At 41.2% G+C, this 17,186-nt stretch overlaps 1 protein-coding gene across 1 annotated transcript; it reads left to right on the top strand.

Moving 5' to 3' along the window:
• The first annotated feature begins 368 nt into the window (after positions 1 to 368).
• Positions 369 to 16,898, top strand: LOC131229296 (probable E3 ubiquitin ligase SUD1). The gene is made up of 9 exons (XM_058225206.1): positions 369 to 744; positions 2,587 to 3,282; positions 4,356 to 5,120; positions 5,243 to 5,454; positions 5,574 to 5,948; positions 15,036 to 15,193; positions 15,285 to 15,448; positions 15,538 to 15,684; positions 16,197 to 16,898. The coding sequence occupies exons 1-9, from the start codon at positions 544 to 546 to the stop codon at positions 16,686 to 16,688; spliced, it is 3,210 nt and encodes a 1,069-aa protein (XP_058081189.1). The 5' UTR covers positions 369 to 543; the 3' UTR covers positions 16,689 to 16,898.
• The last annotated feature ends 288 nt before the right edge of the window (positions 16,899 to 17,186 follow it).

The raw sequence follows: 17,186 nt of genomic DNA, 5'->3' as shown, positions 1-17,186 counted from the left end.
CTCACCCGTCGAAACCTTGGTGGGTCGACAGTGATGTTTACACGCTATCTACACCGTTCACGGCGTCATTCCTAGAAGGATTAACTAAAAACACAAATATCAACCTGATTCAGAACCTCTGTGGCCCACGAATATTTCAAAGTGGGAAAGTTTAATCCTCGCGTTTTTGGCCCACTTTAGTATTGGATCCGGCTCCTTTTTTTCCACATTTCTTAAAATGAACGGAGTAGATTTCCTACAAACAGCACGGTGGGCCCATGTAGGTTACCAGCGCAGGAACTTCCTGCGGAAGGCTTTCCAGGAAATCCACGTCACCCAAATTCCTGATTCAATCCCAACATCTCTCATTTGACTAATGACAATCCCCATCCACCGACATCAAAACGCCATCGTTCGCTTAAAATGCAAAATCAGGAGGTCGGACGGTTGCCTCTCTCTCTCTCTCTCTGTCTCTCAGATAGATTGATAGATAGGTAGAGGAGAGCGAGAAAGGAGAGAAAACCCTAGGAAAGGAGAGAAAACCCTAGAAGAGAAGAAGCAGTCATGGCGATGGATCAAAACGTTCAAATCCCCGCATTCGATGAGGAAGAAGAAGAGGAAGAAGACGTTTGCAGGATCTGCCGCAATCCCGGCGATGCTGAGAACCCTCTTCGATACCCTTGCGCCTGCAGCGGCAGCATCAAATTCGTCCACCAGGATTGCCTCCTCCAGTGGCTCAACCACAGCAACGCCCGCCAGTGCGAGGTATTTCCATCTGTCCTCTTTTTCCTTTTTTTTTTCGCTATCGCTGTTGTTTTTCGATCAGTTTCCATTATCTATGGGGGTTTTACCGTTTTCTTTTCTGTTTATTATTGAGAGATTTAGCTGGAATGAAATTGATTAGGGTTATGGGCTTCTCCTTTACAGTAATTCTCGAAGGTAGTCTGGTAGGGAGGATTGCCCCTTTCTGCACCACCAAGTGGTGATCCGGACCGTTTGTTTAGTTGGCCACAGCATGGATGGCCCAATTGGTGAGAATCGCGTGAATTAGAGGTTCGTGTCGTTTGTACGTGTGTTACAAAATATGGATCATTGGATGGGCAGTGAGAATCTCTTGTCAAGGAGATTTTGGTCGGGGAGATTCATCTAAGTTGGAACCTTTTAGTGATTACCACATGGTGGTAAAGAAGGGGCCAATCTCTAAGTGGAAAGCCTTCTTAGTATACATCTCTCTTCTTGATATCAGCTATCTTATCATAAACAACTGAAATTTTGGATGTGGAGAGCTGAAATTTTGGACACAGCGAGCAATTTTTTGCAGTGAGATCATAGTGCTATTTGTTCATGTAGAGGTTGAATACGTCCGTGTTCTCCTCCTATAAAAAGGAAAGAAACAGGAAAAAGAAAGAAAAACTATTCAGCTCAGAGATAAATATTTTTTCGTCGCAGTTTTTATTAGTTTTGTGCCATCACACTGAAATGATCATCTTTTGGTTGTTTGCGTTTTCTGCAACAAATGCACTATCATTAGGATCCCTTATTTTCCCTTCCTCATCTATGCATGTAGCCTGACTTTGGGGTTTTGAAGAGTACCTATCAAGTGTTAGCTTGAGGATCCAGGGAGGAACCACCTGCTTGTGTATACCTCCTCCCCACCCTGAGCCACCAATTTGAAGTTCTGTTTAGTGTAGTTAAAAGTCGCTCCTTGTGTAACTCCTTTTGCAAGTTGTGAATGACCACCGAAATCCTTAACTTTATCATCACAGGGCACGGGAGAGACGATGTTCCATTTCCAAAAAAAAAGGGGGACATATTTGATACTCCAGCTGCATGTGACGCTTGATACTCAGGCACTTCAAAATTGTACATGTGGCGTGTATTAAGTGAAATGAAATTAACTAACTTGTGGAACCCACTGTTGCTAACTAAGTTCCAGTCCCAAAATCAGATTGGTTGAACAAGCCGAATCTCTGATTTGTGGACCACTTGTTTGTTGAAATAGGACCGTTGGATACTTTTCATTTTTAACCATCCAATACATGTCCACCAATCTGGTAGTCAGATAATCAAATAAGCATAATTTTTTGCACAAGATACATCTAACTGGGATCCATAATTTGGATAGTTTAATTTAAATTAGTTGTATGTTACTTTCTTATGTTCACAATTTCGTAGTGCCAGCGTATCATCCATCACATTCTGCCACAGTATTGAAGTTTTCTCTCTTTTAGAAATTCTTCTTCTTCTTTCCAATCCAATTGTGCCAATGAATTACATAACCATCCACCAATGAACGTTTCCCCCTCAGACCGAAAGGGGACCGCCTAACAAAGATTCCTCCATCTTCTGTGGAGAAGCTGATGTGGAGCTAAATAATCTAAAAAAGAAACCACAATGAACACATGCCAAATGAAATTCCCAACGTGCTTGTATTTTATATTATGGAATTCATTGATAACAAAAAAGATAGGGTTTTAATGCTTGCAAATTGTGTTGTATCCTGTTTATTTTTCATGGTCTCTTACTAGAGACTATAATGCTTTACATGATTGTTATGATCTGTGGTTGGTTAAGACTTTTGATTAATGCATTTGACATGTTTTGCAGGTGTGTAAACATGCATTTTCTTTTTCCCCCGTTTATGCTGATAATGCCCCAGCAAGGCTACCTTTCCAGGAGTTTGTGGTTGGGATGGCAATGAAAGCATGCCATGTTCTGCAGTTCATCCTACGCCTTGCTTTTGTACTTTCTGTCTGGCTCCTTATCATACCCTTCATCACGTTTTGGATATGGAGATTGACATTTGTGAGGAGTCTTGGTGAAGCCCAGAGACTGTTCTTGAGTCACATATCTGCTACCCTGATTCTTACTGATTGCTTGCATGGGTTTCTACTTTCTGCAAGCATTGTGTTTATATTTCTAGGAGCCACTTCTCTAAGGGATTACTTTAGACATCTCAGAGAGCTCGGAGGCCAGGATGCTGAGAGGGACGATGATGGTAATGACAGACATGGTGCCCGTGCAGTAAGGAGGCCTCCCGGTGCAGCTAATCGGATACAAGCCGGTGATGGGCATGGTGAAGATGCTGCTGGAGCCCAAGGAATTGCTGGAGCGGGTCAATTAATTAGAAGAAATGCAGAAAATGTTGCTGCCCGGTTGGAAATGCAAGCAGCTCGCCTTGAAGCGCATGTTGAACAGATGTTTGATGGCCTGGATGATGCTGATGGTGCAGATGATGTACCCTTTGATGAGCTTGTTGGCATGCAAGGGCCTGTATTTCATCTGGTTGAAAATGCAATAACTGTGAGTTCATTGTTCCTTTTGTCTGTTAATCTCTCTCCGTATTATTCACTGTTCCTTTTGTCTGCCATTCTTGTCCATATTATTCAGGCTTCTTAACTGAAAAATCCTTGATGATTACCTCCCTTTTCTTCTTGCTTAATGTTCTCTGATTTTCTTGCTTGCAAGCATCTCTGTCAAGTTCCTCTCTGATTTTAAATGGTACTCTGCCAACATAATCCTGATGTCAATTTGTTATAACAGATATTGAGGCTCCTGTGCATTATAGCAATAAGCTGAGTTGTCAAACCACTGTAATTTTAACATTCAACTGCCTTTTGGTCATCCTGTCTCTGGTAGTCTTTTAATTATTTATTTATATTTGGCACAATCATGTTACTTTTTGCGACCCATTGTTCTTGTTTCAATATCACACAAAGGCTAAATCTTTGAATTTTGGACTAAAAAAAGAAAGTAGTTTAGATAGGATGTACTCACTGGAAGAAACAGGTAGGAAGTTCCTCCAACGATATCTTCTCAAAAAAAAAAAAAAAAGAAAAAAAAAAAAAAAACCAAAAAACAAAAACTGCTAACAGTTATCATGTACCTTTTCCGCCAATTTAGAATTTTCTTCTTTGTGGATGTATACTGTCTTTTGAACTGCTGAATTTTTGTCTCAAACCATATGTCCTGTTCTCAAGTTCCCTGTTTACCCTGCCAAGAGGAAAATGTATAAAGAGAAAAACCATCGAAAAATAAGTGAGAGGTGTATTTTTTGCAAATTATACAAAATATTCTTCACGATGATCATTGATGAAACAGGATCCACAGAGCTTATAACTGGGACAAGCTCATCATGGCAATAATTGTTTTCTCGTGGTGTTTTCCTTGAGTTTTTGCACTGGAGCTGTTGCTTAAAGGGTATAGTTTATAAATGATACTTTCTGCTTATTGCTTAAATAGCAGACATTGAATTCATGCATTTCTCTCTACATAAAGATCTGTTGAATTACCACAATTATACCATGTGGACACTAGCAAATTTTGTTCTGCTTTATGATGTTTCGGATCTCAGTTCTGAACTACTTCCTTTACAGGTTCTGGCGAGCAATGCAATATTTCTTGGTGTCGTAATCTTTCTGCCCTTCTCATTAGGACGGGTAGTTCTGTACTACTTATCTTGGTTCCTTTCAACTTCTAGTCCAGTGTTGTCAACAATGATGCCATTAACAGAGTCAGCCGTAGCAAACATCACAACGAAAAGTGCATTAACTGCTGCAACTAATTTGTCATCTGGGAGCTATGTTGAAGGTCTGCTTGGACAAGCTGTGGAGGTGGTTGCGGAATCCATGAATACAACTAGTCTAGATGAGGTCTCAAACAGCGTTAGCAGGTCAGTTGCAGCGGATTTGTTGAAGGGAACGAGTGTTGGAACTTCGCGCCTCTCTGATGTTACTACTCTTGCTATTGGTTATGTGTTCATATTTTGCCTGGTCTTCTCCTACCTTGGACTCGTTGCTTTAATTCGCTATGCTAGAGGCGAACCTTTGACGATGGGAAGGCTTTATGGGATTGCTTCAATAGCAGAGGCTATTCCATCTCTTGTGAGACAGTTCTTGGCTGGAATGAAGCATTTAATGACTATGGTTAAGGTTGCTTTTCTTCTGGTGATTGAACTTGGGGTCTTCCCTTTGATGTGTGGATGGTGGTTGGATGTTTGTACGATAAGGATGCTAGGGACGACAATTGCTCAACGGGTTGAATTCTTTTCAGTCTCACCCTTAGCAAGCTCCTTGATACACTGGCTTGTGGGGATTGTGTACATGCTACAAATCAGCATTTTTGTCAGCCTTCTTCGAGGGGTATTGTTCTTGTTGATTTTGAGGGCCTGTATTGATTTTCTTATCAAGTCTTTTTTACCACTCCCTCATTGGGTTTCTCTCTCTTTTTTTATTTTTTATTTTTAATTTTATTTTTTAAATAGGTTTTGCGTAATGGAGTTCTATATTTTCTCCGGGACCCTGCTGATCCAAACTATAATCCATTCCGTGATTTAATTGATGACCCTGTCCACAAGCATGCTCGTCGGGTCTTGTTGTCTGTTGCTGTCTATGGGAGTTTGATTGTGATGCTGGTGTTTTTACCTGTAAAACTTGCTATGCGGTTGGCGCCTTCAATCTTTCCCTTGGATATTTCGTAAGTTGGAAGACCTGCATTTTGGGGGCACATTTTGTCTGCCATTTCAGTTATTTTTTCTGTTTCTTTTTCATGGCCTTTTGTCTGTTGATGTTTGCAAAAATATTTGCATGCTGCAGTGTTGCTGATCCATTCACTGAGATTCCTGCGGACATGCTTCTGTTTCAAATCTGTATACCATTTGCAATCGAGCATTTCAAGCCACGAACAACAATCAAGGCTCTTCTTCGCCAATGGTTTATAGCAGTTGGTTGGGCACTTGGGTTAACTGATTTCTTGCTGCCCAGACCCGAAGATAATGGTGGGCAGGAAAATGGTAATGTGGAGCCAGCAAGGCAGGACAGGTTACATGATGCACGTCGAGGTGGATTTGGGCAGCAAGACAGGGCGTTGGTGGCACTCGTTCCTGCCAATGATGCTGATAGACGAGCTCATGCAACAGGAGCCATGGATGCTGCAGAAGAGTCTGATGGTGATGATCAGGCTGATGCTGAGTAAGTATTTTGCCACAGTATAATTTATAAATCATCATCATATCTAAGCCATGTCCCAACTAATTGGGGTTAACTACATGGATCCTTTTCCATTGGATCATGTTAGAAGCTATGGCATAAGTTTGGTGCCAGTTACCAACCTGACGCAGCCCTCTATCCATGCTGGGCACTGGCACTGAGAGCACAGAAGTTCCGTAGGCACAATGTAATAGTCTATTTCATTCGATCAGGAGCAATCAAAAACGCCAGACCGGTATGTCTCTCTTGGAGTCACGAATTTGGCGGTACCACTGATGAATTCAATCTAAATGTCTCTCCCCCATCAGTCGGTACTAGTTGAAGTAAGTGAAATTGCCATATTTGTCCAATGCGAAATGCAAAACAAAAAACGAAAGAAATAAGGTCGTCCATTGCTGAGACCCCTTCACAGAAAATGGAGAGATGAATTGATGGATTCATCAGATTCTAGGTTGGGACTGATGGGGCCCAAACCTGCAGTTCCCGCTTTAACAGGGTAGTGCTATGACCGATTGAACTACAATCCCATGGAAAGGAGATATTATAGCATACATATTCTTGTAATTTCTTTATAATTTATAATTTTTGTGTTTTACCAGGAACACGAGTGATTGATATTCACATGGATATGAACTATGGTGACAGTGACATGGATTAGTAGTAATCTTGTGGTTATTGCCAGTTGCCACAACAATTGATAAGATAATCAATCTTTCAATGAAAAAAATAACCTTTTTTTTCTTCTTTACTGATATTTACAGATTACTACATAGGTTGATTACCACCAAGCACTATCTAATAGTCTACTGTTGATTACAATCAACGAGTTAATATAATTTTTGAAATGTTATATATAAATATTACTTTAAGCTTCTAGAAGAGTATGACAAGGATGCTTTATACCATCCAATACCATCTTCAGCAACACAGGGAAGCTTGCCTTTACTACCTAATGAGGTGTTTATTCATCCTTGAAATGTATAAGATTGCTTTATAGGAGGTGAAGACCATGGAGCTAGAGCTGAAGACGGTTTGAGAACATTGGTGGAGAGATAGGGTGAGGGAGGATGAGGGAGAGAGAAGACTGAGGGTGAGAGAGGGGAAGGGAGTTTTGGGGAGAGAAAGGGAGAGTAGGTAATGGGGAAAAGAGACGGAGAGAAGATTGGGATTGAGAGGGGAGAGCAGGTATTGAGGGAAAGGGGTGGTATTGAGGGAGAGTGATGGGGGAGAAGAGAGCATCAGGGAGGGAGGTCTCTCAAGAGGAAGGGGGAGGGGAAGGAGGATCTGAGCAAGGAAATCTGGATGAATGGATCGGAGTAGGAATAAAATGCACATCTGGCCTGATTAGTAGAAAGGGACGTGTGCCTGTGCCCCTTTCGGAGTTCCCGACGTCGTGCGTGGAGAATTCTCTTAGGATTGGAAAAAAATTGTAGTTCTCTAGTGTTTCCAAAAACTTAGGCAACACCATGGAGGTTATCATCTCGCACAAAAAATGGATCAACTACCATCAAGGGTTTTGCATTCGTGCAGAAGGAAAATCAGGGTGCAAGTAATGAGGATTTTTTTTTTAAATTTTTTTTGGGGGGGGGGGGGTGTCCTAGAGGTCATAAATTGGGTTGCCCTTTAGAAGGTGAGATGTGATTTGAATCGGTTGAAGTCCAAAACCAGTGAAGGCATAATAGCGAGTATAGGGGCTCATCTAGCTACATCCTATCGTGTTGTTGTGGCGGAGCAACTCTTTGGAGAGGAGAAAGCAAAGAACTTTGAATAGGGGAGATGACGCGATAGGTTAGAGGGTAGGTGAGATATGTCTAGTGAGGGACCATAAGTGAGGGTACTTCTGAGCATGGTAGAGAACTCTTGGGTAGTCCTTCAATGGTGTTTGGTAGCATTTACAGGAGGTGGAGGTTTAGTGGCTGATGTGAGCAATTGGCTAGACTTCTATTGTGGTGTCGAGAAGGAGCACTGCATCCTCAGGCTTTTAAGTGACTTTGAAGTTTGGACTTCTCTGAGGCAGTCAAGGAATCTAGACAGGATCACCCTCACAGGGTCTTTGTTCAATGAAGATCTAGTGTATGCTTTGTGTAGATGGGCTAACTAGTCGTTAATGGGATTGAAGACATTTGGGTTTGTGTGTGTGGACTTCGGAGCTTTAGTTCTCAAAAGCTTTAGTGGTGGTGGGTTCTTTCTTGAGGGAGGTGGTGCTTGTTGATCTAGGGATGGGGTCCTTTAGAGATCTAAGGGTGGCAATGTTGTGTGTGAGGAAGAAGAAGATGGTCAGTGTTCCGGAGAGGAACTCCCTCACTGTTGTAGAGGAGACCGTCATGAGAGTAGTGGGGAAGGGTAGAGCGCATAGTTGTCAAAATCCTATGATTTACAATTTGCGATTTGAGTCAAATGTTAAGTAAAATGATTTGAATCCCACCTTGAATCCCTTTTTATATGGGTCTTATGGTTCTATGATTTGAATCCTATTATTTACGATTTAAATCCCGATTTATGATTTAAGTTATACTTGCTCTTTTTTATTTTAACCTTCACTTGGCTTTAAGAATTGGTGGGGGCTTTAGGAATCATTTAAAAAAGGTAAATTATTTTATGTTGTTCTTTATAAGAGATTAAATGATACATATTCTCTTCAATGTTAAGTCACATAGCTTTTTTTTTTTTTTTTTTTTTTCCTTCTTTCTTTTTTATGATTTCTTACTTCATCGGTTGAAGCACCAAATTGGTGTATGGCTTATTTGGGAATGTTTTTATGGAGGGTTACAATCATGTTGACCTATATGTATTGTGGAATGATAGTTAGAAATCAAAATATCTTCTTCTTTTCTTTTTTTCCCATTCTTTTTTATTTTTATTTTTTATTTTATGGAGTTAGCACATGGTTAGCTACATGATTGAGGGGCCTCGCTAGCGTGACTGCTCTATCTAGTTGTCAAATTGGTTGGTTCGAGGGCGGTCACTTGGCGGGTTGCCCTCCATTTATCCTAGCTGACGATTAGGCTGCAAGGAGGGTCAGCTGATCAGGGACATGTGTAATAAGGAGAGTAGGACTTCAAAGACATGTTGTTGTCCATGGTAGGCTCGAGGGGCAGATGGTTGATTTGGTTACTGAGCAGGTTTTGTAGGGGCTACATATAAGGCCCAAATAGGCTCGGAGAATGGTGGCGAGGCTTCGATCCAATTGGAACCTCCACGTGTCTAAGAGGGGCCCTTTTGTGAGAAACTTACTCTTATGTCTTTGAAGTTGCCTTAATTTCTTCCGACTTCGGTGTCTCTACCCTTGGGATCTGCCCTAGGGAAGGATCTAGTGCGTACACCTTGCTAGTGATGGACTACTCGAGAGAACATAAAATGAAGCTCAACTGGTAGCGGAGGTATTGACAATGGTTCTCCATGAAGAAAGCAACCCCGTGGTAACAACAGAGAAGGTGCATTATTAAGGGAAGGTCAGAGCAACAGGGGAGCGTTTGCTAGATGTGTTGGAAGTGTCCGCCTTAATAAGATAGGAATGTCTAGACGAATTTACACATTAGCCTGGGATCCACTGTGAGTAAGACAATCTTTCTTACAAACAAGGAATATGCTCATGTCCCAGTGTAGAGAGATTTGGAGTGGATTAAGGAGGCGATGGGCCATGTTGGGAAGATGGTTGGAGTATTGTTCAGAGATTGTGATGCAAGTGGATTAAGGAGGCGATGGGCCATATTGGGAAGATGGTTGGAGTCTTGTTTAGAGATTGTGATGAGGACTACATAGCTCTCTTACAATCTGTAGAGGAAAGAGGATCTTAGAAGTCCAGGGCAAAGAATTGGGAGAGGATCCATAAATCTCTGAAGGAGAGGGGAACTGGCAAGGTTCGAGTCATCAATCAACTACAATTCAAGTGCTTCTTCTTGGGGGGGGGGGAGGGTAAAGCCATAAAAGGGGTTGAATTGGTGCATTAATGAAGTTCCTCAGTTGGAAAGTGCGGGGGTTGGGGTGCTGGGAGAAGAGACTACAAATCAAAGAAGTTTACAAATGTGCCAAAATTCACTTAGTTTCAATGCTAGAAGCAAAGCTTCAGTTATTGATCCGTCTCTAGTAGACTCCTTCTAGGGTGGTAAGAAGAAAGAGTGGATGTCCCTAGATGCAATGGGTGCTACTGGGGGATTTTGATAATTTGGAACTCGAAGGTGTGGAAGGAGAAGGGATGGATAGGGAAATTCTTAGTCTTGCTGCTATTGAAAGATGTTGTGTTTGTGTTACATATTGCACCCTTGGGATATGGATACGTATCGGTTATCGCATGGGATATATCGGTTGTATTGAGTAATGTATCGCTGATGTTGGAAACATCTGGAAAGATTGAAAATTGGTCGAATTTTTCAATGAAATTTCAGTGATTGTTAAAAAAGACATCAATACACACTTAGAAATCAAAACATTACAAAAAACAAGTGCACATGATAGGTTTTCTTTGTATGGGGTCCTAATCTGTACGTTGTCTAACTGAATTGATGCAATTATATTCAAAGTTTATTCATATAATTTATAAATGTAAGAAGACTTGTGGAAACATAAGCAATACATTCAAAAGCAAAAGAAGGATCACTAAATCAGGTTACATACATGTTTGATTTTATGTTTTGACACAAAGATTGCAATTGATTTGCGAGAAATTGGGATTTTTTTTTTTTTTTTTTCAATTTTCCGCAACTCGGTTCTCCTCCAAATCTCAAATCTCAAAAGAAAAATCGTGGATTTGTAACAATTCGACATTGATTTAACATGATTTATAGAAAATAAAAAATGCTCACTGGATCGAACATGTGGGATATATCCTACTACTTGTCCGTTTCGTATCACACATGTGGGATACAAGAAATATCTTGGGATATATCGGCTGATATCGTCGATATTTAAAACACTGGTTACAGATGGGTTTTCACATCAATTTATCGGCTAAATCAGACAGGTGGTGAGATTTGTTTTGGGAGGAGCTCAACTCTTTCTGAAGTAGGCGTTAGCTTTTGTGGTGCTTGAGAGTTGATTACAATATGGTCAGATTCACGTATGAGAAGTCGAATGGTGGCCAAATCATGCGAAACATGTGGGGCTTATCAGAGTGGGTGGAGAGGAACAAGATGGCGGATGCTAGGTACACCTGAACTAAAGGCTACGATGTCAAAACTTGATATATTCTTGGTGTTGTCGAAGTGGGTGGATGACTATCCTCTAGTGCATCAAAGGGGTCTCTTATGTTCTGTATCCAATCACTGTGTGATAGTCTTATAAGTTGGTCAAGAGAATTGGGGGCCTAAGCTGTTCAAAATTGACTTAATGTGGTTAAAAGTGGATTGTTTCTTTGAGATCATAAAGGAATTGTGGATTCATTTCAGGTTGACAAGTACACTGGCTTCAGAATTCATAAGAAATTGAAACCTCTAAAAGACAATATAAATGTCTAGGAAAGGGATGTGTTTGGTGAGAGGGAAGTAGAGATTTGAAATATTTTGTGGGATGTCCAAACCATTGATTTGGCGGAAGGTGAGTTATAAGATGATGAGCAAGCCACGAGGTCAAGCTATCCTAGGATTAGACGAACTTCTTAAAAAAAGAAATTAGGTGGTAACAATAGTCTCAAGTGACGTGTCTGAAGGAAGGTGATAAAAATATGAAGTTTTTTCATGCCATTGCAAATGCTCGAGCTAGGAATAACCGTATTCAGTGTCATGGTAGATGGTAAAAGGGTTGATGATAAAACTCAAGTTTGTGATCATATTGTGAATTTCTATGGGAAGTTGTCGGAGGACAAGGGATGGGAGAGACTTTGATTGAATAATTTAGATTCCAAGCGGATCTCTTTAGTGGTAGCAGAAATCCTCGAAAAACCTTTCTCTGTGGAGGATATTAAAGTGGTTGTGGACTCGTTTTGGGGAAATAAGGCCCAGGGCTAGATGGCTTCCCATTGCCTTTATTCTAGGGTTTTTTGGGACATTGTGAAATACGACTTGATTAGATTTTTAGCTGAGTTTTGGGAAAGGGATTGTCTCTCCTTAGAGTTGGGGGCTTCCCTTATATCATTTTGATGGTTGGAGGTGCGAAATGCTTGCGTGATTTTGGACCTATAAGCCTAATTGGCATCCCCTACAAGATTCTTGCAAAGCTTTTGGCAACAAGATTTCGGGTGGTTTTGGAAAATGTTATCTCTGAAGCTCAGGGAGCATTTGTAGCGAGTAAGCAAATCTTGGACAGTGCGCTCATCGCTCATGAGTGTATTGACTTGAGCCATGAGGAAAAAATGAGAGACATAATATGCAACTTGGACATTGAAAAAGCATATGATAACGTGGGCTAGAGATTCCTTAACTATTATGCTGGGAAGATTGGGTTGTGGGAATAGGTGGAGGGGGTGGACGCAAGAGTGCATTCGCTCAGCGAGGTTCTTGGTGCTAGTTAACGACTCTCCAAAAGGCTTTTTTTGAGTATCGAGATGCTGTAGGCAAGGGGATCCTCTTTCCCCCGTTTCTCTTCATGGTGGTGGATGAAGCATTGAGCAAGATATTGGATAGAAGCCAAATCGTCAGGTTGATTACAAGTTTCAAGATGGGGAATTTTGTGCGTCCGATTTTAGATATGCAGTTCGCCAATGACACTGTTCACACAGAGACAAGAATGGTGGATAACTTGAGAAAATGATTAGGTCCTTCGAACTAGTTTCTAGCTTGAAAGTCAATATCTTTAAGAGCAAAATGTTAGCTGTTTGCATTTCTAGCGATGAGGCAGCAAGTTTGGCTAATGTTCTAGGGTGCCGAGCCTCATCGTTCCCATCTACGTATTTCAAACTCCCTCTCTACATTGGGAAGCCAGCTAAGTATCCATGGAATAAGGTTATTGAAAGGCTTGAGTGGAAGCTTTCGACGTGGAAGCGTCGACACTTTCATGAGGGGGAAGGATTGCATTGATCCAAGCTGCCCAGTTAAATCTCCCTATATATTTCATGTCCCTTTTCAAATGTCTGGCTTCGGTGTTGGGGAGGTTGGAAAGGTTGAGGCAGGACTTCTTGTGCCAAGGTGCCGAGGAATAGTAAAAATTTCACCTTTTGCGGCGGGATGGGGTTTGCAAGCAAGCCTTATAGGGAAGAGGGAGCTAGCATAAGGAAAGTAGATCAAATGAACAAGCTGTTACTTGGAGGTTCGGGACAAAAGAAGGCAGATTCTGGAGAAAAGGTGATTATTAACAAATATGGTGTTCAGAATGGAGGGTGGTGGTGGTGGTGGTGGGGGAAGGGTTCTTCTCTTTACAGGACCTCTGGAATGTGGAAGGGGGTCCTTTGATTGGAGAATAGGTTTGAGGGGATTTGGTTCCCTTGCAGAGACAAGGATCCGATCCTGGTTTGATTTACAGGACCTCTGACTATTGATTGTTGCCTCTCTCCGGTGACGTGGTCATTTGGTCTCCTCCTATTCTGAAGGAATGTGTTAGATGAGGAGGTAGTAGACTTCATTCAGCTTTTGGAGTGGCTCTAGTGTTGCAATCCATCTGTGGAAGAGAACTCTCTGGGTTGGGTCTTGGAAAAGTTGGGCTGGTTTGCGGTGTAATCCTTTTATAAGATGCTTTGCCCTTATGTCATTCATGTGGTCCTATGGATTGGGTGCCCCTCCCAAGATCGCAGCTTTCGCTTGGTTTGTGGGTAGAAATTGGATCCTCACAATTGATAGTTTTCAGAAAAGATCCTGGCAATTCCCTATTGTTGTGCAAGGTGTTTGAGGGATGCGGGGACAGTTGATTATTTGTTCATCCACTATTCGTTTGCTCATAAGGTTTGGGTGAGATTCTTTGCCTTCTTTCGAAAGCCTGGGTGATGGTGAGGACAATTGATGGCCTCTTCTAAGCATGGCATGGAGGAGGGATCGGGAGAAAAGAGACTGTAATCTGGAGGCTTGTGTTATTGGCGTCTATTTGGGCAATGTAATAGGGCAGGTCTCTTGCATCATGGGGCTCTGACCAAAGTGATTGGTCATTGTTGATTGGGATGTAATTATTGCTTGTTTTTTGAGCCTTTTGCAATCCTCTTAATAAATTTCAGTTAAAAAAGAAGAAGAAAAAAGATTGCTTTGTATTGATTTATTTATTATTCAGTAATCCCCCATTGCCACACTAAACAGATTCTGTTTCTATTTTCTAATTGTGGCTTTTCTCTTCTCTCTAGTTATCTGCTGTTTGCGTCTTTGATAATAATTTCCTCATTTTTTACCCTTACATTGACAAGAAAGCCATGCCCTTGTTTAATTCTTTTTTATTTCAGTTATTTATTCTAGAAACAGATTATGGCCGAAGCTATCATGCATGAGCTAGCAGTTTCAAAAATTGGAAAATAAGCAGAGAAAGATGTCCCTGTACTACTGTATCACTCAAGCCTGCCAATTTGCTTTGAAATTTTAGTTGGAATTGCCCAGTTCCAAGTAACTGGTAGACTGGCCGTGTGCTTTAATAATAAAGCAATTAGAGGTATTTAAGTTTCATTTAGAAAAAAAGCTGAAGTCAAGGTCAAGAGAAAGGATTGGAACAGGAATTGACCTTTCATTGATTTTACTGCATTTTCAATCTTTTCCGAAAAGGGAGAAAAGGAGGGAAATTTTGCTCTTTCAAGTGATTGACTAAAACAGTGTACTAATCGGAGCAGTTTAGATTTGCTATAATTGAGTTCTAGATCTTGCGTGAAGTATCATCATTCAATAAGTGTTTCTAAATATTTTGACCTGGCCTTAATCTATTGCTAAAAGTGTAAGTTTATGAAATAGCTGGTTTGTGTTTTTGAAACAAAACTACTCTATTCCTCTTCAAGGTTTGGGATTTGAGATGCTGTCTTTCCATGCATCCATTTAATGGGCTAGAATAGATAGTCACTTTATGGGCAGTGTGCTTGTGATTGATTTTCTGTCATTGCTCTATGTTGTTTCATGCCTGAGAGTCTATTACTCCTGATATTTAACTACACTCTCTAGATGGGCTCAAGATGGCAAACCAAACAAAATGTATCACAATCTGGTCTTGACTTTTAAGAAATTCAACTCTTGGCAGGTATGGTTTTGTACTTCGCATTGTGCTTTTGCTGGTGCTGGGATGGATGACTTTGCTTCTCTTCAACTCGGCCTTGATAGTTGTACCCATCTCACTTGGGCGTGCTTTGTTCAATGCCATTCCTCGCTTCCCAATAACTCACGGGATAAAGTGTAATGGTAGGTGGAGATGTAAACTTCAGATTTTTACGTTGCATTTTCATTTTCAAAGTTATGAGAAACTAATATGGTTCTTCGCTTCTTTCCTAAGATCTATATGCCTTCAATATTGGATGTTACATCATCTGGACTGCCGTAGCCGGGGCCAGGTATTCAATTGAATATGTTAAAACTCGGAGAGCGGCGGATCTGGCAGCCCAAATCTGGAAGTGGTGTACAATTGTTCTTAAGAGTTCTGTACTGTTGTCAATATGGGTAAGTAACTTCACTTTGGCTATCATGTCTCTGCTATAGCTGTTTTGCTTGTTACATGATGTTTAATTGCGAACATGTCCATATTTCAGATATTTATCATCCCGGTGCTGATTGGTTTGCTGTTCGAGTTGTTGGTGATTGTGCCAATGCGAGTGCCTGTGGACGAAAGCCCAGTTTTCCTCCTGTATCAGGATTGGGCACTGGGGCTCATCTTTCTGAAGATCTGGACTAGACTGGTAAGTGTGATGTCTTTAAAATAAAAATAATAAAAAAAATAAAATTAATGAGAAGATGCTTTCCATGGCTTTCTGACTATTTGAGTATAAAAGTAATTAAGGTCCTGTTTGCATGCGAGGGGCTTCCATCAAATCAGATTCAGTTACCCCAATCCATTTGCTTCTCCCTGAAAAACAAAAACAAAACAAAAAACAAAAACAAAAAGTTACTTCAATCCATTTTGCTTTGAGTGGAGAAGAATGAAGAACAATGAAAGACTGCAACCCTTTTAACATTTTCCTGCATTAGAGAGGGGAGCTGTTTCAATGAATCAACAAACCTTTCCAGATTCTTCGACCCTTTTGGGGAAATTAAAAATCTGAAGAAGTTTGATTCAACTCCCGTCCAAACCAGCCATAAATTTGGTTGTTCCATCCTTGTAAACCGTGTGTCACGTTCTTGCACATGGTAAAATGATATAGAAGAAAGAGGATCCTTTGATATTTGTTGAATATGTGCTGTTTCTGAACAGGTTATGCTGGATCAGATGGCTCCCTTGGTGGATGAGAGTTGGAGGATCAAGTTTGAGAGGGTGAGAGAGGATGGGTTTTTGCGGCTGAGGGGCCTGTGGGTACTGCGTGAGATAGTGATCCCGATTGTTATGAAGCTTTTAACAGCCCTGTGTGTGCCCTATGTCTTTTCGAGGGGATTGTTCCCTGTGCTTGGCTATCCTTTAATTGTGAACTCTGCAGTGTACCGGTTTGCGTGGCTGGGCTGCCTCCTCTTCAGCATGCTGTGCTTCTGCGCCAAGAGATTCCACGTCTGGTTCACCAACCTCCACAACTCCATACGGGATGACCGCTATCTGATCGGCCGCAGGCTCCATAACTTCGGGGAGGATAAGGCGGCAGATAGGGGCAACGAGGCAGAGATTGTTTCAGAGAGGCAAGATGCAGGTTTGGTCCGGCATGAGCAAGAAGATGTAGGACTGAGGTTGAGGCACGTTAATCGGCATGATCATTAACATTTGAGGTAGATGGCTTGGGCTGAAAAGGGTAAGTTCATGTGCATCTTAGCGATACCATTTTGTCACCCTGGACACAGTTTCTTACTGAATCCAGGGTTTCATCTCTCCTTGGTTCAGTACATGTATGGATTGATGGTATGATAACATGCCACTTTTCCCATTGAGACTGTCCATGCTTTATATATATTGCTCTATATGGTTCATTCATAGCATTGCCTCTTCTCCATGTGCATAGGACAACACCCTGTTTCCAACAACAATATTAGAGGTCGGAACTGCTCATCTAAACACTAGATCCAAAATGGACTTCACTGAACATATGGTCAATGCCACTATCTGTACACTCTAAAATCTTCAATGATCACCTTCATTTGTAACTCATTTCCTTAGGTGGAAAGGCTTCTGCCAATCTGTAGATGTAAATTTGCAAAATTACTTGCCAAATTCTGCTCCTCTCCAAACCTCCCCCACCAAAAGGGCCTAGTTTCACTCTAA

This window comes from Magnolia sinica, chromosome 16 (assembly GCF_029962835.1).
Source record: "Magnolia sinica isolate HGM2019 chromosome 16, MsV1, whole genome shotgun sequence".
In the NCBI taxonomy this organism is placed as follows: domain Eukaryota; kingdom Viridiplantae; phylum Streptophyta; class Magnoliopsida; order Magnoliales; family Magnoliaceae; genus Magnolia; species Magnolia sinica.
Note: the sequence above shows the minus strand (reverse complement) of the source record. Positions and strands in the feature narration are given on the sequence as shown.

Excerpts from the sequence above, each read along its gene's own strand:
- LOC131229296 (XM_058225206.1), top strand. The coding sequence starts at position 544 with ATGGCGATGGATCAAAACGTTCAAATCCCCGCATTCGATGAGGAAGAA. Across the intron at positions 15,194-15,284 it reads TCACGGGATAAAGTGTAATG|ATCTATATGCCTTCAATATT; the intron begins GTAGGTGGAGAT and ends TTCTTTCCTAAG. Across the intron at positions 15,449-15,537 it reads CTGTACTGTTGTCAATATGG|ATATTTATCATCCCGGTGCT; the intron begins GTAAGTAACTTC and ends TCCATATTTCAG.